This window comes from Amia ocellicauda, chromosome 1 (genome assembly GCF_036373705.1).
Source record: "Amia ocellicauda isolate fAmiCal2 chromosome 1, fAmiCal2.hap1, whole genome shotgun sequence".
NCBI lineage: Eukaryota > Metazoa > Chordata > Actinopteri > Amiiformes > Amiidae > Amia > Amia ocellicauda.
Genome location: NC_089850.1, coordinates 60,995,203 through 61,020,232, shown reverse-complemented (window position 1 = coordinate 61,020,232; position 25,030 = coordinate 60,995,203). Strand labels below are relative to the sequence as shown.

At 46.6% G+C, this 25,030-nt stretch overlaps 1 protein-coding gene across 1 annotated transcript in view; it reads left to right on the top strand.

Moving 5' to 3' along the window:
* c1r (complement component 1, r subcomponent) overlaps positions 1–25,030 on the top strand; it is a 33,860-nt gene that overhangs the window by 6,791 nt on the left and 2,039 nt on the right. Inside the window, exons 7-12 of the mRNA XM_066712290.1 lie at positions 5,982–6,100; positions 12,123–12,201; positions 12,374–12,508; positions 17,403–17,477; positions 19,097–19,317; positions 19,453–19,667. Of these exons, the coding sequence (XP_066568387.1) occupies positions 5,982–6,100; positions 12,123–12,201; positions 12,374–12,508; positions 17,403–17,477; positions 19,097–19,317; positions 19,453–19,667 (844 nt within the window). The remainder of the gene's footprint in view (positions 1–5,981; positions 6,101–12,122; positions 12,202–12,373; positions 12,509–17,402; positions 17,478–19,096; positions 19,318–19,452; positions 19,668–25,030) is intronic.

Here is a 25,030-nt window from a genome sequence, read left to right as displayed (position 1 = left end):
CAATGTACTCTGAAATTAAAGCATAGAACAAATAAACAATTGGAGATAAAAAAGAAATCATGGAATCATTTTGTTTAACAAAATTTAACTGACAAACCCCTCTGGTACCCTTAAAAGGCAACAAAATATATGTGCTTCTTTTTTTTTTTTTTAAACCTCTGGCAGTTTATCGCTTACCTTTGTACCATTTCAGGTTATTCACTGGACTTGAACTGCTTACATTTCAATACAAAATTGAAAAATGGGGGTGTTCTAAAACTTTTGACCGGTAGTGTATACTAACAGTCATTTTATGAAAACACTGATAATAATTCTCATAACATTGTCTATATTCACTGTCACAACACATTGTTATTATAATTAATGTTTTTGGGTCAGTTGCAATGAACTGAAAGCTGTGAACTAACTGGAGATGATCCTGTGGTTAGTGCGCAGCTCCGTACTAAACTAGTCTGCAAGTTTAATACCCATTGCAATGAAAGTTCGTCCCCAGCTGTGGACTAAACAAGGTCTCCATTGCAATGAACCCCAAAAACACTGCTGCTGCCCTTTAGAGGAGACTAAATACGGGACTAACTTAGTCCTACTCCAGCTACGGACTAACTACACTGCTCAAAAAAATTAAGGGAACACGTAATCATCACAGTGTAACACCAAGTCATTTAAACTTCAGGGATATCAATCTGTCCAGTTAGGAAGCCTAAGCGATTGTGAATCAATGTCACCTGTTTTGGTGCAAATGAAAGTGACAACAGGTGCACTGGAGAGCTAACAGCAAGACAACCCCCCAAAAAGGGAATGGCTTTGCAGGTGGTGGCCACAGACAATTGCTCTCTCCTTATCCTTCCTGACTGATTCTTCTCTAGTTTTGCATTTTGCTAGTGTCCTTACTACTGGTAGCATGAGGTGGTACCTCAGGTTGTACAGGTAGTCCAGCTCCTCCAGGATGGCACATCCATACATGCCATCGCAAGAAGGTTTCCTGTGTCTCCCAGTACAGTCTCAAGAGCATGGAGGAGATACCAAGAGACGGGCCGTTACACAAGGAGAGCTGGACAGGGCCGTAGAAGGGCATCAACCCAGCAGCAGGACCGGTATCAGCTCTTTTGTGCGAGGAGGAACAGGAGGAGCACTACCAGAGCCCTACAAAATGAACTCCAGCGGGCTACTGGTGTGCATGTTTCTGACCAACTGTCAGAAACAGACTTCATGAGGGTGGCATGAGGGCACGACGTCCTCTAGTGGGACCTGTGCTCACAGCCCAGCACTGTGCAGCTTGACTGGCATTCACCAGAGAACACCAGAATTGGCAGGTCCGCCATTGGCACCTCGTTCTCTTCATGGATGAGAGCATGTTCACACTGAGCACATGTGACAGACTTGAAAGAGTCTGGAGACACTGTGGTGAATGTTATGCTGCCTTGCAACATCGTCCAGCATGACCGGTTTGGCGGTTCGTCAGTGATGGTTTAGGGAGGCATATCCTTGGAGAGTCGCACAACCCTGACTGCTGTTAGGTACTGGGATGAAATCCTCAGACCCATCGTCAGACCTTACACTGGTGCAGTGGGCCCTGGGTTCCTCCTGGTGCAGGACAATGCCCGGCCTCATGTGGCCAGAGTGTGTAGGCAGTTCCTGGATGATGAAGGCATTGATGCCATTGACTGGCCCTCACGTTCCCCAGACCTGAATCCAATTGAGAACCTTTGGGACATTATGTATCAGTGCATCCAACGCCACCAAGTAGCCCCACAGACTGTCCAGGAGCTCACTGATGCCCTGATCCGGGTCTGGGAGGAGATCCCCCAGGACACCATCTGCCGTCTCATCAGGAGCATGCCCAGACATTGTCGGGAGTGCATACAGGCACGTGGGGGCCATACACACTACTGAGTCACATTATGAGTTGCTGTGATGAAATTCACACAAGTTGGAACAGCCTGTGATTTAAATTGTTTACTTTGATTTTCAGTGTGAGTTTGAATCCAGCCCTCAGTCGGTTGTTGATTTTGGTTTCCATTGACCGTTGTTACATCATTTTGTTCTCAACGAATTACACAATGTACAGTAAAGATTTTGATCTTTAATATATTTCGTTCATCAAGATGCGATCGTGATTTAAGTGTTCCCTTCATTTTTTTGAGCAGTGTATAAGTCGCATTCACACTGACATGCCGCCAAATTGCAGGAAAATTGCCGGCAACATTTGCCTGCTTTTTTCCTGTTGCCGCCCATTCACACTGGGTTTGAAAGTGGGAAAATTGCCGTCAAGGACCCAGAGACTGAGCAAGAAAGCTGTAGTCATGTGACCGAGACGCTATAGAAGCCCATGGACCCGGAGAGGAGACCCGGACCAGCACTCTGTACGTGTCTGTACAAGTGCGATAATTTCCCCATTTAAATATATGGCAGTAGCAGTAAAATACTCCGAGATGGATATTTAGGAGACGTCACACTACTGTGTTATTGTATATTTTTATATAGGCAAAACAATCACCATTCGGCAGCGCAACGCTGATTATAATATTCACAAATATAGCAGCCTATAGCAGTGTCTGTATAACTGCATGCAGTGTGTTTAAATAGTAGGATGCGATCAATATTCAGACTGTTGTCATACATTTATGAAAATGAATTGCTTTGCTTTGCAAAACTACTGTACAGTTCAAAGCATAATGTAATTTACAATTTACACACGTGTTTAGGAAATATACAGTAAACAATACAATGTAGTCATATGTATGAGGCACCGTTAGGGACATAATTCACCCCGTGGTACATACACTATACTGAGACGCATACACTAGATACTGAGATACATACACTACATACTGAGACACATACACTACATACTGAGATGCATACACTATATACTGAGAAGCGCATACACTACATACTGAGACGCATACACTACATACTAAGATGCTATACACTACATACTGAGATGCATACACTACATACTGAGATGCGCATACACTGTATACTGAGACGTATACACTACATACTGAGACGCATACACTACATACTGAGATACATACACTACATATTGAGACGCATACACTACATACTGAGACGCATACATTATATACTGAAATTCATACACTACATACTGAAATGCATACACTACATATTGAGACGCATACACTACATACTGAAATGCAAACACTACATACTGAGATGCATACACTACATACTGAGATGCATACACTACATACTGAGATGCGCATACACTGTATACTGAGACGTATACACTACATACTGAGACGCATACACTACATACTGAGATACATACACTACATATTGAGACGCATACACTACATACTGAAATGCATACACTACATACTGAGATGCATACACTACATACTGAAATGCATACACTACATACTGAGATGCATACACTACATACTGAGATGCGCATACACTGTATACTGAGACATATACACTACATACTGAGACGCATACATTATATACTGAAATTCATACACTACATACTGAAATGCATACACTACATATTGAGACGCATACACTACATACTGAAATGCATACACTACATACTGAAATGCATACACTACATACTGAGATGGGCATACACTGTATACTGAGACATATACACTACATACTGAGACGCATACATTATATACTGAAATTCATACACTACATACTGAAATGCATACACTACATATTGAGACGCATACACTACATACTGAAATGCATACACTACATACTGAAATGCATACACTACATACTGAGATGCATACACTACATACTGAGATGCGCATACACTGTATACTGAGACATATACACTACATACTGAGACGCATACATTATATACTGAAATTCATACACTACATACTGAAATGCATACACTACATATTGAGACGCATACACTACATAATGAAATGCATACACTACATACTGAGATGCATACACTACATACTGAGATGCATACACTACATACTGAAATGCATCCAATGAAATACTTCCATATACAGTGAGATTTCACATCCATTTACACTGAGGTTTGACTCTGCATACAGTGAGATCGGTCATCAGTAACATGTCCGCTCAGCTCCACCCATTAGCCACACAAGAGCCATTTTTAAGATATAGTGGGAGGTTTATTAGCCAGGGCAGGGGTTTATGTCTTTAAAAATCCATTCTTGTCTGGCAATACGACCCACTAGAATTAGCTCTGTCTGAATAAACAGCTGTCTCCCGTAATGAGTGTATTATAATTATGATAATGTTGCCTGGCTATATAAGTGTATTGGTGTAGTGGTTCATTACAATATCGTGTTGTTTCTATTGATCGCCCCTGTGTCCCTCCCCTGAGCTCTAACTAGGACTTCACATCTTGTCTGCAATGATTAGCTCACAAGGATGTAGGACCTGGATTTACTGTATTTGTTCTTATGCGCTCATGTCATTTTGAACTTGTAATTTGTACTATGTTTTGATCTGTAATTGTATACTGTATTGCACTCTTATAATGCTCTTATGTTGTGTAAGTTGCCTTGGATAAGGGGCGTCTGCTTATAAATAAATAATAGTAATGAGCCCCTATTGACCTTTCAAAAAAGCCATGCCCACTTAGTTGCTGTTGCTGCGCCCGTCAAGCCGCGCTGCTCTGTCAGTGGGATCTACTGTAACACTGAGCATGGAGGGGAAAGCAGCACATGACTCTTTTTAGAGTAATACCTCCGCGATATCCTCCAGATCAAGGCAAAAGGGATTGCAATATGCAGTGGAAGGATATGTTCAGAATATTCAAATCAACAAGGAAGGGACACAACAATAATTGAAGCACAAGCATACAGATCTCAATAAAAGAATGAGAAACCCCATAAACTCATCCTAACATGCGACCAGCACAGCCTTGTGGAGCAGCCATGCTCTTGCATGTTCTGACAAACTGCACTTCCCTATCAGGATGAGCTGCCCGGTATCTGAAAACAATGGGTTGGAATGAGCTGCCCCAACTGAAAACATTAAGCAGCTCATCCCGTCAGACATAAAGGACCTGTCTGATTATGCTACTAAAATAAATGTATTATTATATCATGTAGTTATATGGCTTTCGCATTTTAAATCAGTTAACATTGCAAAAGTGCAGCAGCATTAGCATTAGCTCTGCTAGTTTGCTAGTGGAGCCGAGGCCCGGCCCCTTCACTGACTTCTCTTCCCGTTTGGTAGCGTAACAACAACCTTATCCTTGGTACGGTATTAAAGCTGGGGATCAGCTAATCTCTCAACTCTTTTTTCGTTGCAATGGGTACTAACTTTAGTCCGCAGCTGGGGATGATGCCGAGATAGTACAGTAATAGCTAGTACTTAGTACAGAGCTCCGTACAAACTCTGCGAGTTCGTTGCAATTGACCCATTATGATAATTATTATTGAAGAGTTGCAAAAAACAGCAAGAGACTCGGTGTGTGGTAGAATGCTGATTCTTTATTCCGGCAGCTGTAGGGGAGCCTAACAGGAGAAGTTTCCTCAGACAGTCTCAACAAATTACATTTGGTATTCTATGGGTTGTGTTCAAGACAGAGAAGACAGTTCTTTCCTTCTTGACTGGTGCAAACAAGCTTACTAAGCAAATTGTAACTAATTAACAAGAGACATTTCAATTACTTACTACATAGGCTTTATGCATTAATAACCTTTTGATCAGGGATGCTAACACATCAAGTTTTGTTAAACAACAAGATGCAGGAAAACAACAGAATGCAGGGCCTTAGAGATAAGAGAGCTATATTTAAAAGGATAGAAATAATCTATACTTTTGAGAGCCTGTCATCCTCTACCAGGTCTAAAGAGTAACAGAGAAACAGAGTCAGCTTGTAGGAATGTGAAATGTATCTAGAAATATTAAATTTAATTATTCAATTATGAAAATGAATAAAGAGCTAGACCAATTAAAAACTTTGACTTTATTATTATTATTATTATTATTATTATTATTATTATTATTATTATTATTAGGAGTGCAGTGTCCATCTCCAAGTGGAATAACCAATGGCAGAGTCAGTCCAGATTTCCCAGAATATCGCTTCCGAGATTACATCACTATCCGCTGTGACACTGGGTACAAGATGATGATGGTCAGTGAGTGTCTCTTTATCTCTCTATCTGTCTCTGTCTCTGAGTCTGTCTCTCTCTTTCGGTTGGTCTGTTTCTCTTGTTGTCTGTCTGTCTCTCTGATTGTGTCTATCTTTCTCTCTTTTTATGTCTCTCACTCTGTCTTTGTCTGTCTGACTCTTCTGTTCTCTCACTCTCTGTCTGTTTCTTTCTCTCCCTGTCTGAAATTCAGTCAGTGTTAATGTGCTGTAGTGTCCAGTCAGTCAGTGTTAATGTGCTGTAGTGTCCAGTCAGTCAGTCAGTGTTAATTTACTGTAGTGTCCAGTCAGTCAGTGTTAATGTGCTGTAGTGTCCAGTCAGTCAGTGTTAATGTGCTGTAGTGTCCAGTCAGTCAGTGTTAATGTGCTGTAGTGTCCAGTCAGTCAGTCAGTGTTAATGTGCTGTATTGTCCAGTCAGTCAGTGTTAATGTGCTGTAGTGTCCAGTCAGTCAGTCAGTGTTAATGTGCTGTAGTGTCCAGTCAGTCAGTGTTAATGTGCTGTAGTGTCCAGTCAGTCAGTGTTAATGTGCTGTAGTGTCCAGTCAGTCAGTCAGTGTTAATGTGCTGTATTGTCCAGTCAGTCAGTGTTAATGTGCTGTAGTGTCCAGTCAGTCAGTCAGTGTTAATGTGCTGTAGTGTCCAATCAGTCAGTGTTAATGTACTGTAGTGTCCAGTCAGTCATACCCGTTTCCACTAGCCCTGTTCAGCTGCACCTCAGCGTGGCCGTGCCGTAACTGTACACCTACACTATGCCCGGCAGTGTTTCCACTTATTGTTGTGAGGTACAGCTGCACTAGGAAGTGACTGTGAGACACGAAAGGTCAAAATGCATCTGGGACACTCGGCACTCTGGGATTCAGTGTTTTAAACTGGAGGCTGAAATACCGCTAATATTAAAGTGCAATAAACATTGAGCTGAAACGATTTTACGATATCTAACACAGTCTTATAGTATAAGTTATACCAGCTAGTGGTCACTGATCACTGAGTGGACACTGGCTCTCAGTAAAACTGATCCACTGAGTGGACACTGGCTCCCAGTAAAATACTGTTTTATTGGTTTGAGTATTTTACAATAACAAAATAAAAACATTTTTGATTAAAAAAATATATAATCCAACTCTAAAATCACTTAAAACTTTTTAAAATCTTAACGTGATTTAAAGAAAACCAAAATACCAAATAAACTCAAGATATGCATGTGCAATAAATCAATCAAAACAATAAACTTGTGATTAAATGGCAAACTGCTAAACCAATAAACAATCAAATGCATTGAAATAAACGGGAAATGCACCAGATAAATCAATAAACAAACAAAAACATCAAAGAAACAAAATCAAAACAATCTGATGCATTTAAATGAAAAGCAGAACGGTCAATGCATTTGACAAAAGAACAAAACAAAACCAACAAATCAACCAAAACAAAACAAGTGCATTTAAAAACAATACATTTCATTAAAACCAGTTTAGAAACATTTTTTTCTTAAATAATCATTAATTAATAAAAGCAAGGGGCAGTAGCCGTCCCCGGAGGTGTTATCCCATCACGGGATCCTAAGCTCCCCCAGATCTTGAATATGCCAATTCGTAAAGGCTTCCTCCTTGCCCCTCTGGTGGATCTCCAGATTGACATAGTCTCGTACTAGTACCATGCCCCTCCGCACGATGACTACTGTGTCCAGCTCCTGCTTATTGAAGAGGCAGATGTTATGTCCCTCCCACAGGGCCTGTTTCACTGCGTAGATGACAAGCCACCAGCACCTCAGGGGTGTAGATGTCAAACCCTTTGCTGGTCCATAGAGGAACTGCTGGGCAGTCGCCCGCTCAGGAATGGCAAACCTATGGAGGAACGGAAAGCGGAGGGGCATTCCCTAAAGATATGAGCCTCTGTCTCCCTTCCCAGGCAGCCCATGTAGGGGCAGGTGTCAAACAGGGCCAGGCCCCTTTTCTGTACATGAACACTCAGGTGGGGAGACACCGACTCACGGCCATCCAGGACATCTTTCTGTTTATTTATGAGGCAAACGTGTGTAGCGTTAGCCCAGATATTCTGGCAGGTTTCGGGAGGAAAATCTTCTATTCAGCGCGGCTTTGTGGAGGCCTACTTCGAGTGCAAAGGCTCGGAGCGCCCTGTAGAACAGCGGGGGATCCCACGAGTCCGGCCTGGTGTTGTCCATGGCGCAGAGGCCGAGTGGTCTCAGGCTGCTGGCAAAATAAAAGCGGTTCATGAAACTCACTTTATTGCCGCCTGGATGTTCTTAACCACATACGCCAGCCCCTGCGCCTTAATAAGCCACACAACGTCAGGGACCCCCCTGCCTCCGTCCAGGGCGCCCTTCACCATCTGCACTCTTTTCAGCCTCTCCATTTTACTCCCCCAGACAAACTGAAATATAATTCTGTTAACCAATTTTGCAGTGTGCCTGTCTGGGGGAAATATCATGCCGACATAGAGAAGAATAGGGAAGAGGATGGCCTTTACGACCAATACCTTACCAGCCATCGTCAAGGTCCTTGTGCTCCAGCCATGGATCTTCCTTTGAACCTTAGACCTTCCTCCCAGCTCCCGGTGCCCTTGTTGGTTCCATGGATTGTGATCCCAAGAACCTTGATGAACGGCTTCACAGGGAACACGGTCGGCGGGCCCCGGCCGATAGGCCATGCCTGAGAGAGGTAGACCTTGCTCTTGGCCTTATTGACAGCAGCCCCCATCGCCCTGCAGAAGCCGTCCAGCAGTTCCTCCATCCTGGCCACGGACGGCGCGTCTGTGCAGATCACAGCCACGTCGTCCATGTATGCCAGGGCTTTCAGTTGCTTTCCGCTGGCGCCCGGAAGATGGAAACCTGTCACCCAGGCGTCTCGGCGGATCGCCTGCATGAACAGCTCCAAACAGAGGACGTACAGCAGGGCCAACGGGGGACATCCCTATTGAACCCCCGACCTGACCGGAAATGGTTCGGTCAGGTGGCAGTTCACAAGGACCCTGCTGCTTGGGCTTCTGTAAATGATCTTAACGCATCTCCTCAGGCCAAGAGCGAGACCCATCCTCTCCATAACTAGCTGCAGGTATTCGTGGCCCACTCTATCGAAGGCTTTCTCCTGGTCCAAGCTGATCAGGACCAGGGGAGGCCTTCTCTCATTCGAGTAGGCCACGACATCCCTGAGCAGCATGGCATTGACGGCCGCTGATCTCCCCCAGGCACCACAGACCTGGTCGGGACCCATGACTTGAGGGAGTGGCCACTGTAGCCGGATTGTAAATGCTTTGGCCAGTATCTTGTAGTCGGTGCACAGGCGGCTGACCTTCAGATCCTTAGGATCTCCCTTCTTATGGAGAAGAGAAAGAATAATACATACAACTCCCTGTAGAAGTCTCGACAGCCTCTCTGCCCTCCACTTCCTGCCTCGAGGAGTCGATCATGGAGGACATTGCAGGCCGCCTCTCCTTTGTTTTCTTGAAGAAGAAGCGGCTGCATTTCTCATCGTCCTCCATGATCTTTTCTTGTTCCTCCCTATTGAGGGCGGAGAGACTCCACCTCATCAGCAAGGTTGAAACCTCTGAGCTGAAGCAGACTCAGGCGCTGGAGGCGGGCATTCAGATGGGAATATCTCGCCTGCCTCTTGCAAGCTTTCCGTTTCCCTAGCTGAATTAAGTAGCCCTTGGTTCTTTTCTTCACCATCTCCCACCACTCTATGGGAGAATAAAAAAGGTTCCTCAGGGTCCTCCACTCCTCAAGGCATCTGCTAAAGGTCTTAACTACATGAGGGTCATTGAGCAGAGAGGTGTTGAGCTTCCAGACCACAGGCCCCGACTTCCGTGTGCTTGGAATGAGCACCTCTGTCGTCAGGAGCCTGTGGTCTGAAAAGAAGACCGCCTCTGAGGACATGGCGGTCTTCTTCAGTGGCTTACTGAGGAGGACAAGATCTATCCTGGAGAATGAGGAGCCAGAAGAACTCACCCAGGTGAACAAGGGGACCAGGTCCTCCACGAACGCAGCGAGATCCCTGCTGGATCTATCGTTACGGGGCTTACTCTGGTGTACATCCCTCTGGTACATCCCTACAACTGGTAAGGTGCCGATCAGGAGCAGGCGTAGCTGAAGAAAAAAGAGGACTCTCTTTCTCTGGCTGGTGGGGGCATAGACGTTGACCAGCCTCAATACAGCCCCCCTTTTATTTAAAGTCGAGGCTGGCCAACCTGCCTGCCTCTATCACTCTAATTTTTTTAACATCTATGAAGGGGTTCTTCAGGAGTATGGCAATCCCGTCCACTCGGGACACATTGGACCCGGACCAGAAGGACTCACCCAGGGTCCAACTGTCCCGGAGATCTTTATATTATTTTTGGAATGGGATGCTGCACTCCTGTAAACAGATGATATCTGCCTTCATTCCACCTAGAGTTTAAAACATCGTCCCTCTTTTTCACCTCAGAAATGCTCCTCACATTTATAGATATAATAACTAAAGCCGTAATGGCAGTGAGGGCAAATACCCACTCCATAAAAATCATGTAAAGAACCCTTCCTCCTCCCCACTTCTCTCTTCTCCCTCACCTAGCTTAGCGCTCGCACCCATGATTTCAACCATTTGCCTCACCGCATAATCCTCTAGGAAGCCCATGAGGTGGGCACGGGTCCCGCCACTCGGTAAAGCTGGTGAAACTCCACTGGGCTCAGAGCCCGTGGTGCTGGGAGTTCTCCCTGGTTCCTTTGCAGCCGAGGCCCGACGAGCAGGTGGCAGAGCAGAAGACACTGGCGCTGATTCTCCTCTCCTGAGGACCTGTGGCTCTCACACTACCACCGGAGGGCAGACCTGTCCCCTCCCCTGAGAGAGTCTAGGGAGTGGGGCAGGAGGGATATTACTATTAGAGGGCCAGTCCTCCACCAGGCTGCCCACAGCCTTTCTACCTCCAGACTCGGAGAGGGGCGTATAAAACTGAGGGGGAGGGGTTTTGGCTGCAGGGGAGGAGCTGACAGGGGGGGAGAGCTAGCAGAATTGACCCGCTTACTCCCCCCTCACTCACTCTCCTCCTCTCTGGCCTTCTCCTCTTTCCCACCACAACTGACCACTTCTCCTCCCCCTCTGCCTCCACTTCCGACCCGGAGTCAGAGAGGGAGCCTATGAGACTCCTGAGGACTGTTTCCTCTCAACACACAGTCCTGGTCACCAGTGGTCACTCATATTGGATTTATAATAAATAACACACAGTCCTGCTCATCAGTGGTCACTCACTGAACCAGCGCACTGTGAGAGTGGCTGGGTCAGGCCTGTAGCCACATGCATTGTGGGATACTCGTGTATAAAACACTCAATATAGGAAAGATTGTTAGATTCAGACTAGTTTAATTTAGAATGCCTCGTTAAGATATGCATTTATGAAGTTTCAGCTTGTTTTTAATTTCCCCAAAGTTTATTTAATGACAGAAAAACTGAGCTTTGTGAGCTGCGCTTCCTAAGCACTGATGAAAGCTGAAATGTTTGCTGCTTTTTTCTCTTGAGCCTTTAAGACCTGATTCCACAAATAAATAAATATCTGACTTTGTTTCTTTTCAATGTCTTTCTGCTCCAAGCAATTAATCCTGTGTGGCACTTTTCCACCGTACATTAATAACTGCTCCAGATTAATCGTTTTCCCAAGGTAAGCACACATATTCCTTCTTTGCAAAAGTTTCTACCGCATCTATTGCATCGAAACTGTGCCGCCTGAGACTAGTCCGGGCAGAGATGGAGGTGCAGCTTAGCCCCAGTGGAAACGCCCTGGACCGGACAGGCCACTGAGGTGCAGCTAAACGTACCTAGATGAAATGGGGCATCAGTCCGTATTAATTTACTGTAGTGCCCAGTCAGTCAGTGTTAATGTACTGTAGTGTCCAGTCAGTCAGTCAGTGTTAATTTGCTGTAGTGTTCAGTCAGTCAGTCAGTGTTAATGTACTGTGTATAATAACTCACTTCTCCTTCTCTGTCCCCATCCCTCTCCCATTCCCACTCCCTCTCTCAGGGAAAGCAGGAGATAGACAGCTATTTCACTGTTTGTCAGAGTGATGGACAGTGGCACCTCCCTTTACCAGAGTGTCACAGTGAGTTTCTCTCTCCTTTGCTCCCATTTTCTCTCACTCTCTCTTTTTCTTTCTGTAAGTCAGACAGTCAATGTACCAGTCACTGTATCATTCAATGAACTAGCCACTCAGTCACTGTGTATGCCCTGCATTAACCCCCCTCATTAACCAACCCCCCCCCCCTCATTTCCAGTAATAGACTGCGGCCCCCCCTCTACCCTGTTGAATGGGGAATTCCTTTTCCTCTCCGGGTCCCAGAATCAGTACCGGTCATTGATCCAGTACCGCTGCAATGAGCCATTCTACAAGCTGCCAACAAAGGGTGATGGTGAGTCGGGCAGCCTGTCCAGCTGCATTGACAGTATTTGACAGTAATGTGTGTTGGAGCCCTATAGCACTTCACTATAGACTCATAACAATAGCAACGTAATAGTAATAAGTACTGAAGTACAGATGATAAACCATTGTATATCATATATCATTATAAATCATTGTAGCTATTAACTCCATTTACACAGTCACTTCATATATATAAAAACTGAACATTTCAACAAGTAGTATTGTTTGGTGACACACACTGACACAAACACACACACGTTTACAGAACACTTGCAATGTAAATCATTTGGCATATGTGTGTATTGTGAGTGTGTGTACAGTGAGTATAGTGTGTATACTATAGTGTTTATATGTATGCTATATGTTGTGTATGTACGGTATGTGTGGAAAGGTTGTGTGAGTATCTGTGTTTATGTAGTGTGTGTGGTATGTGTCTAGCTTTCTTGTTTGTGCATGTGTCATGTTCATTTGTATAAAATGTGTGTGTGCATACAGTTTTTTTTAAGTGTGCGTGTGTTTAAACAGTTTGGTGTTATTGTGTATAGTATGTGTGTGTGCAAATACAATGTATTTGCACATTTATATAGTGAGTGTCTGTGTACATTTTGTGTGTATACAGTGTGTATAGAGTGTGTGTGTCTAGGGTTTGGTGTGTATTGTGTGAGCATACAGTATGTATTGTGACACAGTGCTGGGTGTGGGATGCACTGTTTAGGAATGTGGGTGATCAGTTGCAATATCAGGATGAAGTAACGAATGACAGTCTTCACAAACACTCTGTAAACAAAATAACTCCTAGCCCGGGTTAGTTTGCTAGCTAAGACCAGTGTTTTCCCTGTCTACTTTTGGGACACTATTCAGTTTCCAAATCTCAAAGCTCAGGCGCAGGTTCAGGGGTTTAGGCATTCTCATGGTCGTAGTTGAGATGTGTAGGTCCTAAGCCGTTTTCCGTGTCGGACTGGGAGTAAAAAAGTCCCTGGACTTTGACCCAGACTGGCTGACCACAACTGGCCCACGGATACTCCACTGGCTCTTGTACTTGTACTGGCACACTCTGCAAACTTTTGTAAGAGTTCCACACAACACATACTTAATTGTCAACATCCCATCTTTATCTGAAGCCTGGTTTAAAATAGAAATGGTATAATAGCTAGAACAGCAGCAGCCCCTCCCTTTGGATCAAATTACTACTACTACTACTACTACTACTACTGCTACTACTACTACTACTACTACTACTAATAATAATAATAATAATACAATTATTTTTATAGCATGAATGGGGCTGGAGAAAAGTAGCTTAACACATCAATTCTATTGAAATTCATAGTTGTTTAACTACAGATTATAAATATAGCAACATAGTGGAAACAATAGCTTATAGTCAGGTTGAATCATCATGAATTTAATTCATAAAAGTGTCTTACACATTTTCCACTAAAATACTGCCTTACAAGTAAATTATACATGCATACATCTTGTAGCTGAAGTTGTTCTTAATCCATAGCTACCAAAAACATTGTGGTTCATAGCAAAGCATGTTATTTATAAACTGCAATGTAAAAGTCTCTCAGTTCAATTCAATTATGCTTTATTGGCATGACAACAATATTTCCAAAGCATTACATACATTATAATAGACAATATTTCAATAATAAATAATGCAGATAACACAAATTCGACTTCAGAATTAAGAGAAGATAAATGATTATCAATTTGTTAACTTTTAAAATGTAAACTAGTAACATCCTTATTAGCAGCACAATATTGATGTTGTGTGATCTGTCCCTGCCCTGGCCCCCCTTTGCTTACCTTTTCGGCCACTATACTGACTTTGCCGTCAGGTTCTTATTCTACTCCCATTTGAACCTAGCCCAGGACTACAGCATCCTCTTCGGCATTGGCACTGAAGCACCACCAAAGAAGTCGGTTAACCTCCAACATCAGGGGTGTCAAACTCAAGGCCTGCGGACCGAATACGGCCCCCCAATGGTTTTAATCCGGCCCCCGTAAAGGTGGTGTAATTAAGCTTGTGAATGAGGAAATTGCGTTTGAAAACTACAATTCCCATCAGCCATTGCAAATGTAATTGGCGCGAGGTAGGGTTTTAACAGCCAATCACAGGCTGAGTTACTGTCCACGCTCCTGTTGTTTCTGTAATCTGCAATAAACTTAAAATGTCCAAAAACAGAAAAATCGACAAGGAAGATTGAGTGTTTCAGGAAAGCTGGGAGTGGGAATATCTTTTTGTGGAGCAGAGTTTAAAACCTGTATGCCTCGTTTGTAAGGAGCGTTCAGCCGTGATGAAATAATTCAATATACGGCGGCACTACGAGACTAAACACAAGAGAAATGTGGGTGGAGAGAGAGCAAAAGCTGCACAAAGTGGCTGAATTTTAAAAAAGTCTTGAACTACAGCAAACCATGTTCAAAAGGGCAAAAACAGAGCGATGCTGCCGTTAAATCGAGTTACATGGTATCCCAAGAAATTGCCAAAACGTCAAGGTTTTTCTCTGACGGTGCTTTTTTAAAGAACGTATGCTTAAAGCCAGCGATATAGTGTGCAGACAAAAAGCATTTGTTTGCAAATGCCAGTCTCTCACGAAATACCGTTGCCCAGAGAGTAGATGATTTAGCTGCTAATGTCAAAGACCAGCTGGCCGAAAAAGCAAGTCATGTCACTGCGTACTGGCCTGCTGTTGACGAGAGCGCTGGCATAACGGACACAGCCCCGCTATCTGTTTTCATCCGGGGAGTAAATTCAGATCTAAATGTTACTGAAGAGCTTTTGGATGTTGCAGCAATGCACGGCACCACCAGCAAATGACACATTTCAGCAAGTTGAGTTGCGTGAACCGAATGAAGCTGCCGTGGGAGAGGTAGTGGGTCTGAGCCTGCGCTGTGTGCTGAACAACAGGTCTGCTTGCTAGGAAGCAAAACAATCTACTGGAGGAAAACTGTCAGTGTCCCGGGACAATTTATCATTGCGTTGTACACCAGGAAGCGTTGTGAGGGAAGGTGCTGCATATGGGTCATGTAATGCACACGGCAACAAAAACTGTACATTTGATCAGGTCTAGAGGAAGGGATGCCTGGAATCGGCACTGATTTAAATCTCTAACCTTTTCCATTTCCTGTGTCAGGTCTCCTGAACAAATGAACCCTCTCAGAGCAGCACTTAGGTCAGTTTTGAATAATCGTAAGTGGTAAAGATTAAGTATCATTCGAACTATTTAATTTAAATTTAGAGTGTTGGGAATTTTGTTGAAACGACCGAATTATAAATAGGGATGAGCAAATATTTATGCGGCCCTCGAATAAAACTTGAAATGATGATATGGCCCATGGTAAACTTGAGTTTGACACCCCTGTCCTACATGATGCTCAGTCTCAAGCGACTTCGCTTTTTTCTCCCTTACATTTTCAGGCACTTTTTACATTTTATATTATTTTGTTTTATCCATGATTTTTTACAAAAGGAATGAACGTGTAGAGGCTGCATCACTATCAGTGTGTCTCTGAGGGAAGCGGTGGGCTACGGGTTGCAGCATGTTTTGTGTCACTCAGGGAAGTGTGACGTGTTCGTGGTATGAGCCATTTAAAAGACCCGGATGATCTCTCGGAGGTAATACCGGTACAGGTGTTATGACATATTTGGCATCCAGTAGAATCCTGCATCTACTGACTGAGTGCGCATGCGCAGTTGAAGGAGACTGGCACATTCATTACTTTTCGGTCAACTATACATGCTTTATTACATACAAAAGGTAGTTTATTTGCATCAATTTACAGGTAGTTTAAAGATCATCATGCACATTTTGCCAAATGAAAATAATGCTACGTACATTGTGATATTAAATAAAATCTATTTTAAAGTATAGACTTCTCTTTGCAGACTGTTTTATAAAGCCAAATGTCAAGTCAGTCGTATATAATGAAGATAATGATTTAAAAAATTGTTTTAAATTATTGTTCACAGTAGTTATAATACAATGTTTTAAACTGCGCAGGCACAATCAGTCAGGGGATGCAGGATTTTCCGGGCCCAAAGCCCCATTTTTTTTTTTCAAGCAATAAAAAATAAAAATAAAAATAATAATCTCCCGGTTCCAAATGGCCAGTCTGCAACTGTCTCGGTCAGGCAGTGCTCAGTATCTGGGTTATCTATCAACAGTTTGCACTCCTCTCTGTTTTGTTCAAACCCTTTTCCCCTCAGGTATTCTGTGATCTCATGTTTGAGGAGTGGCCGTTATATAGTGCTTCGGGGACTAGTGCTGACAGCTGGTGTCCTCCACCCTTCAGGCTGTCAGAGGTGCACATGCATGTTCACTGCCCGGGGGTGTGTATCTGCCCCTCAGGTATTCCATGTTGCAAGTGCCCATTCCAGCGTATCTCAGGTGGGGGAGACACCGTGTCCGGAACTAATGTACCTTCCTTCGTGTACCACGCCTTGTACCTTGTACTGTGCCACGGTATATGGTGTGTGTGTGTGTGTATACAGTATGTGTGTGTGTGTATAAATAGTGTGTGTGCTGTGTATTATATATGTATACAGTGTGTGTATTTATGTTTCTGGGTCTCAATTTATCAATCAATCAATCCTGTTAGTGTCAGTCTTTCTCGTTCTCTCTCAATTCAAATTCAGTACAAACTTTATTGGCATCTCAGTTTATACAACAGTATCCATAAATGCTCTGTCAAAATGTTACAATAAACATTGATAAATTAAACATGATTTCATTGAAATAATTAACACATTTTTACAAAGAAAATACTTCACTACCTGTCTCTCTCTCTGTCTCATTCTGTCATTATTTCTCTATCTGGATTTCCCTCTCTCCCCCTCATCCTCTCTTTGTCTCTCTCATTCTGTTGTTTAACAGTGAAGTACTCATGTTCAGCTGAAAGGAAGTGGAAGGATGACAAAAATAACTACATCCTGCCCACCTGTTTCCCAGGTAACCAAACAAACCACCACTGTAGTGTCCAGTCAGTCAGTGTTAATGTGCTGTAGTGTCCAGTCAGTCAGTGTTAATGTGCTGTAGTGTCCAGTCAGTCAGTGTTAATGTGCTGTAGTGTCCAGTCAGTCAGTGTTAATGTACTGTAGTGTCCAGTCAGTCTGTCAGTGTTAATGTACTGTAGTGTCCAGTCAGTCAGTGTTAATGTGCTGTAGTGTCCAGTCAGTCAGTCAGTGTTAATGTACTGTAGTGTCCAGTCAGTCAGTGTTAATGTACTGTAGTGTCCAGTCAGTCAGTGTTAATGTGCTGTAGTGTCCAGTCAGTCAGTGTTAATGTACTGTAGTGTCCAGTCAGTCTGTCAGTGTTAATGTACTGTAGTGTCCAGTCAGTCAGTGTTAATGTGCTGTAGTGTCCAGTCAGTCAGTATTAATGTGCTGTAGTGTCCAGTCAGTCAGTGTTAATGTACTGTAGTGTCCAGTCAGTCAGTCAGTGTTAATGTACTGTAGTGTCCAGTCAGTCAGTGTTAATGTACTGTAGTGTCCAGTCAGTCAGTGTTAATGTGCTGTAGTGTCCAGTCAGTCAGTGTTAATGTACTGTAGTGTCCAGTCAGTCTGTCAGTGTTAATGTACTGTAGTGTCCAGTCAGTCAGTGTTAATGTGCTGTAGTGTCCAGTCAGTCAGTCAGTGTTAATGTGCTGTAGTGTCCAATCAGTCAGTGTTAATGTACTGTAGTGTCCAGTCAGTCAGTGTTAATGTGCTGTAGTGTCCAGTCAGTCAGTCAGTCAGTGTTAATGTACTGTAGTGTCCAGTCAGTCAGTCAGTCAATGTTAATGTACTGTAGTGTCCAGCCAGTCAGTGTTAATGTGCTGTAGTGTCCAGTCAGTCAGTGTTAATGTACTGTAGTGTCCAGTCAGTCAGTGTTAATGTGCTGTAGTGTCCAGTCAGTCAGTCAATGTTAATGTACTGTAGTGTCCAGTCAGTCAGTCAGTCAGTCAGTGTTAATGTACTGTAGTGTCCAGCCAGTCAGTGTTAATGTACTGTAGTGTCCAGTCAGTCAGTCAGTGTTAATGTGCTGTAGTGTCCTGTCAGTCAGTCAGTGTTAATGTGCTGTAGTGTCCAGTCAGTCTGTTATATGAACCCCCCCCCCCCCACACACACACACATACTCCTTTTAGCATATATATTACTTAACTCCAATGTGTCTCGATTTGTAAGCTCATTGTACTAGGATGTATATTTCTTGTATATTGTACTGATTTAATTACTGCATTTGTGTAATGCTTTAAAATATTTCACACTGGACAAGGATACCTGATAATTAATAAATACATTAAATACATACATAAATACATTAACAATAATATGCTGACCTTTGTCTTTCCCCATTCTCATATACCCCTCTTCCTTTCCCCTCCAATATACCATCTCTATTCTCTTTCCCCCTCTACCATCCTTTCCTTTGCTCTTACCTTTTCCCCCTCTCATCTTCGTCCCCCTTTCTCCCTCTGCCATCCCTCTCTCTACTCCATCCCTCTCCTTCCTTCTTCCTCTCCACACTCCATCTTTCCTTCCTCCTCTCCCTCCCTCCCTTTCTTCTTCTAACCCTACTCCTTCTGTCAGTGTGTGGGCAGCCAACTGTCTCCCCCACCAAGACGCAGAGGATTCTGGGAGGCCAGGATGCGGTGCAGGGGGCGTTTCCATGGCAGGTGCTCCTGATTACTCTTTGGGGACGAGCAGGTGGGGCACTGGTGGGTGACCGCTGGGTCCTAACAGCGGCACACAACATCTACCCGAAAGCAGGAACCAAACTGCCCTTGTCTAAGCTCAGAGACAGCATAGAGGTACTATGTGTGTGTGTTTGTGAATCTGTCTTCCTGTGTGTCGGTGTGTAATTGCAATGGATAATAAAAACAGATTCAATTTCTTATGGCATTGAAAAATTGAATGTCTTATATCTCGCTCTCTCTCTCTCTCAGGTATATGCAGGAGACAATAGTGTGGAGAAGATTCTGTCTCTGGGGCGTCTGGAGTTAGAGGATGTGATCCCTCATCCCAGCTTCGACCAATCCTCTGTCTCCTTCGACAATGACATTGCCCTGCTTAAGCTGAGGCAGCCAGTCACAGTCAACAGCACCATCATGCCCCTATGTCTGCCCCCCGAGGGAGCTGAATACACAGTGGACAAAGCAGGGTGAGAAACACACTGACTCTCTTCCTCCCTCATTCCTTCTCTCTCCATCAGTCAACAATCAGAATAGTTACAATTCTCTGTCTCTCTCTCAACTATCAGCTATCAGAATACAATTAAAACAATAGGTTGCGTATACAACCCCGGTTATCTGAAAAAGGAAGCGCTGCCCAAGGGGGAGGGGTTTCTGCGCACTTCCGCGGGAACCCGATCGAAATGTCACTCTATCAAAGCTGCCATTGGCCCCTGCGCTCGTCACTCAGAACAGGTCCCTTCCCACTTCCTGTTCTATAAAACGTGACGTCTGCGCAGGTTCGTCCTCTTTTCCCGGGAGCTTGGACACCCGCGTGACCTTGCAACCCTTGGGCAGTGCTTCCTTTTTCAGATAACCGGGGTTGCATACGCAACCTATCGTTATCTTTCAAGTCGAAAGCACTGCCCAAGGGGGAGGGGTTACTGTATAACAAAACCGTCGAGCTGATAAGGGAGCCTGCCCCGAGGTGCACCGCTAGGGGACCTCGGCAACACAACTCCAGACAGTAACTTCAGGGGCCCCGTAGGGCCGCACCTGAGCCGCCCAGGAGCAAGGACCGTAGTCACGCTCTACCGGGAACTGTCTGCAATCAGCATATACAAAGCGGGGCTACAGAGGTTAACTCTTACGCCCTCCGCTTACAAGAGCAAGGCCGGCTGCTCTACTAGTGCAGCTAGGAGCGAGGCTGTAATCTACTTGCACAATGTCTGGCGCGGGCAATCAAGCACTTGTGCGTCCTCCGCGCAATATCATGATCCAATAGGAGCGGGGCCACAGATCCAATGAGAAAAATACAATATAATACATAGCTGGCTAGTCAACAGAGTTGCCAAGCTGAACAATACACAATACATATATATCGCGTGACAGCAAGACCTTCATGCTGTCAGCGCACAGCACAAGAGCATCCAACTCAACTAAACAGAACAGAGTGGAAGAGCTCCATTGTGCTGACAATTTAGATTTCGTACAATGAACTATATACACCACGGGGCGCAGGAACGAAGTCATGCGCCGCCCATGGAACACAGGAGCAGTTGACGCCTGCTGGTTAGACCGGCTAACGCAAGGCAACATCACAGCTCTACTGTGTTAACAAAGGAACTATATACACAGTGAGGCAGCGAACTCAAGTGCCGTCAGCTGGGAACAGCGGCAGTAAACTCCATTCTACAATTTTAGAATGGAGCCACAGTCCTGCTGTTTAACACATAATACATATATACACATATATACATCACGGGGTGCAGGAGCTGGCTCATGCGCCACACGTGGAACACAGGAGCAGTTGACACCTGTCGAATAGCGCAGCTAACGCAGGACAACTACAGCTCTACCGTGCGAATAAATTAACTATGTACACAGCGGGGCACTGGAGAACTCAAGTGCCCTCCACTGGAGGACAACAGCAGCGGTCCCCTGCTCTATGGCATAATACAGCCAGAGCGGGCCACAGACCTGCTGACCAATACACAGAGTGGGGTACAGGCCAAACGCATGCACCACCACAACACAATTATAATGAATTAACTATATACAGGGCGGCCTCTTAAGGCAACATGCCTGTAGGCCGCACGACAAGCCCCGGGAACACATCGACAGGGCTGTCTGTACATCCAGGAGGAGCTCATGTGGGTACTCGACTGGAAGGCATAGTCCGGTGGAAGGGAAAGACACGGTTCACTAGCTCCCTCAGGATGCACTTACAGGGGCAGACTGGGAGAGGAAAGGCAGGAGCCAGAGCCTGCAGGCTACTGGGGCTCGACTACAGCCAAAACCGGGTTCCCAATGGAAGGGACCGGTCCCGTCACATCCAACCTGTAGAACCGGGCAAATGTAAGCGGCGAGGCCCAAGCTGCAGCCGCACATATGTCTGCCAAGGGGGCACCTTGAAAAAGGGCCCACGATGTGGCAACGCCTCAAGTCGAGTGGGCCACCAGGTGAACAGGCACCGGGGTCCCGGTAGACTCGTAGGCCATGGTAATGGTGTCCACAATCCAATGCGAGATGCGCTGCTTTGAAAGCGCCTGGCCCTGTGTCCGCGCTCCATAAGACACAAACAGTTGGTCTGAGCGCCGAATGTCCTTAGTGTGTTCCAAATAGCACAGGGCAGAGCAGGTGAAGCCAACTCAATAGGCCTTTGACATGAAATGGAGACAGCACTTTCGGGAGGAACGCAGGGTTAGGCCGTAGCGTGACCCTGGAGCCATCTCCCGCAAAACGGACACACGATGGGTGTACGGACAGGGCGTGTAACTCGCTCACGCGTTTTGCAGAGGTGATTGCCAGCAAAAACGCAGTCTTAAATGACACCAGCTTCAGCTCAGCTGAGTTCAGTGGCTCAAATGGGGCTTGGGAAAGTGCGTCCAGCACTACATCAAGGCGCCATACGGGCAGTGAAAGGGTTCGAGGAGGCCGTAGCCGTCGAGCTCCCTTCAGAAACTGCACAGCCAGAAAATGAGATCCAGGAGGCTTACCATCAATCCGAACATGACATGTTGAGATGGCCGCCAGATACACTTTGAGCGTGGATGGGGACTTGCCCTGGTCCAACAGAAATTGTAGAAATTGCAATATGACCCCGATGGGGCAATTAATTGGGTCTTGACCGCCGTCTTGGCATCAGGTGCTAAACGTCCGCCAGCGGTAGGAATACTGTGATCTCGTAGAGGGAGCTCTCGCCGACTGAATAGTGGCAACTACCGCATCCGACAAACCCCAGACAATCAATCACTCCTGCTCAGGGGCCAGGCCCAGAGCTGGAGGAGGCCCGGATTGGGGTGCCAAAGCGTGCCCTACACCTGGGAGAATAAGTCCGCTCTCACTGGGAGCTGCCAAGGCCACTTGTGAGCTAGCGCATTGATCCCTAGGGTTCCTGAGCGGTCTTGGACGGAGAATCCACGTCCGCCCAGCCGAACTGGCTCCACAGCTGTTGTACCACAAGCGGGTGGAGGCGCCATTCCGAGACCGGGGGGCCTCCCTGAGAGAGGAGGTCCGCCGCCGTGTTGGACAGGCCTGGGAGGTGAACTGCTCTGATGGAGCGGAACCGTGGTTGCGCCCACAGAAGCAGACGGCGTGCTAGACAGTACAGTCTGCGTGACCGGAGACCTCCTTGCCTGTTGATATAGGCAACCACCGCTGTGTTGTCCTTCCGGACCAGCACATGTCTGTCCCGCAGGACTGGCAGGAAACGAGACAGTCCAAGGAGTACTGCTTGTAACTCCAAGATGTTGATATGGAGGGCCCGTGCGGGCTCTGTCCACCTGCCTCGGACTCCACGTCCGTCACAGACTGCTCCCCAACCCTGCTTAGAGGCGTCTGTCGTCATGACTGCTCGGTGGTAAACTGGCCCCAGGGGCACACCGAGGGTCAAATTGTGGGGGCTCCGCCACCAACGGAGCGCCTTCTAGCACGCCGGAGTGACTGTGACCTGAACCACCAATGCAACGGCCTCAACGGCCTCTCAGTCGGAAGAGGGAGAGACACGTGTGTATTGAGGCAACTCTCTCTGGCGCCAGCGCGGCGAGCATGGCAATGGAATCGAGGCGCAGTCCGAGGAACTGTGCCTGCTGAGTTGGCGTCAGGGGCTCTTCTCTCGATTGACCCGAAGGCCCAATTCTGAGAGGCGGCCTAAAAACAGGTCCGTGTGAATCCGAACCTGCTCCCTCAAGTGAGAACAAACCAGCCAGTCGTCTAGATAATTGAGGACGCGGACCCCCTGGCAATGCAAGGGGGCTAGCACGACGTCCATGCACTTGGAAAAAGTGCGTGGCGGTAGCGACAGGCCGAAGGGGAGAACAGCAAACTCGAATGCTCAGCCCTCAAAGGCGAAGTGGAGAAACTTCCTGTGCGCCTGCGCAATGGGGATGTGAAAGTAAGCATCTTTCAGATCCACCGTGGTGAACCAGTCGCCGGGCTTGATGGCCTGGGACATGGTGCGCAGGTTGAGTATCTTGAAGTGCAGCACCTTGAGGTGGCGGTTCAGGCGCCTCAGATACAAGATGGGGTGAAAACCGCCATCTTTCTTGGGCAAAAGGAAGTATGGGGAATAAAATCCCTGGTGCTGCCCCGGCGGGGGCACTTCGCGGATTGCTTGCTTCTCCAGGAGAGCCGCACACTGCAACGGGTTCCTCACTCGCATCCACACCACGCCCTGGAAGTGGGGTGGACGTGTCTGAAATTGCTGGGAGTAGCCAACTGATATAATTTGGAGCTCCCAAGAGTCTTGGGTGCAGTGTTGCCATTTGGAGAGTTGCTAGGGGGTTTAAAGGTGGGCCAGAGGCTGCTGGAACGCCTCGGGGACGGGGCTCGGGTGGTGGAGGAGGCGGTGTCGGGCCGGGTCCCCTCCTACCACGAGCTGCCGTGGGCCGCTGGGGGCCAAGACGGCGAGCCTTGGGGGGTGCCTGCCTGCCAGTGAGACCCTGGCGGAGATCGGCAGGTGGGCGGGGCTGTGATCTGGGCTGTGGTCCGGCCTGTGGCCTGGGCTGTGGCCTGCGTTGCTGAACCTGAGGTGCCACCGGGTACACTCGGGCCAGCTGCAGGGACTGCTCCCTCTCCTGGAAGGTGCGCGAGAGCATCTCCTCTACAGAGGGGACAAAAGTAAAGCCCGGCGAGATAGGGGCGTCCATGAGGCGAGTCCTGTCCACCTCAGGGACCTGCCATGCCTGGGACAGCCAAAGCTGGTGGCGGGCCACCACAATGGCTGCCAAGGATCGCCCCGTCGCCCTTGCCCCCTGGCCCATCACCGTGACCAGCTGATCCGCCGCTGCCTATCTCTGAGATAGGGGTGATGTGCCATGTTGCTCCGAGGGCTCCGCCAGCTGAGCCAAGTACAAGGCCAGCAGGCTTTCCGTATTTTGGAAGCGAGCCGCTTGGGCTCCAGCCTCGTACACCCTCCGGAGCAGCGTCTCCGTGATGCGACACTGCCTGTTGGGGCAGGCCAGGTCGCGTGGCTCCGCGGACAGCGGAGGTAGGGAGACGAGCGTGGCTATGGTGGAATTTATACAGGGAAAATCCACCAAGCCCGCTTCTGCCACACCCTGGGTCCTGGCATAAGCCTCCCCTCTCCTGGCTAGGGTGGGGGCTGTTGCCGGATGGTCCCAGGTAGCCCTCAGCTCTTCGAGGAGGTCAGGCAGCAGTGGGATGGCTGCTGAGAGCAAGGATAGCCTCATTGCACTCTCTGTCCACTGAGCCTGACCTCCGTTGCCGACGGCGCGGCGGGGAGGAGGCCAGCGAAGACTCAGAAGAGGGGGAGGGAGCCCGGGGGCACATCAGGCAGGGGCGGCGCGGCTGTCATGGGGGGGGCAGCTGCCGTGGGAGGTGTGGGAGCTAC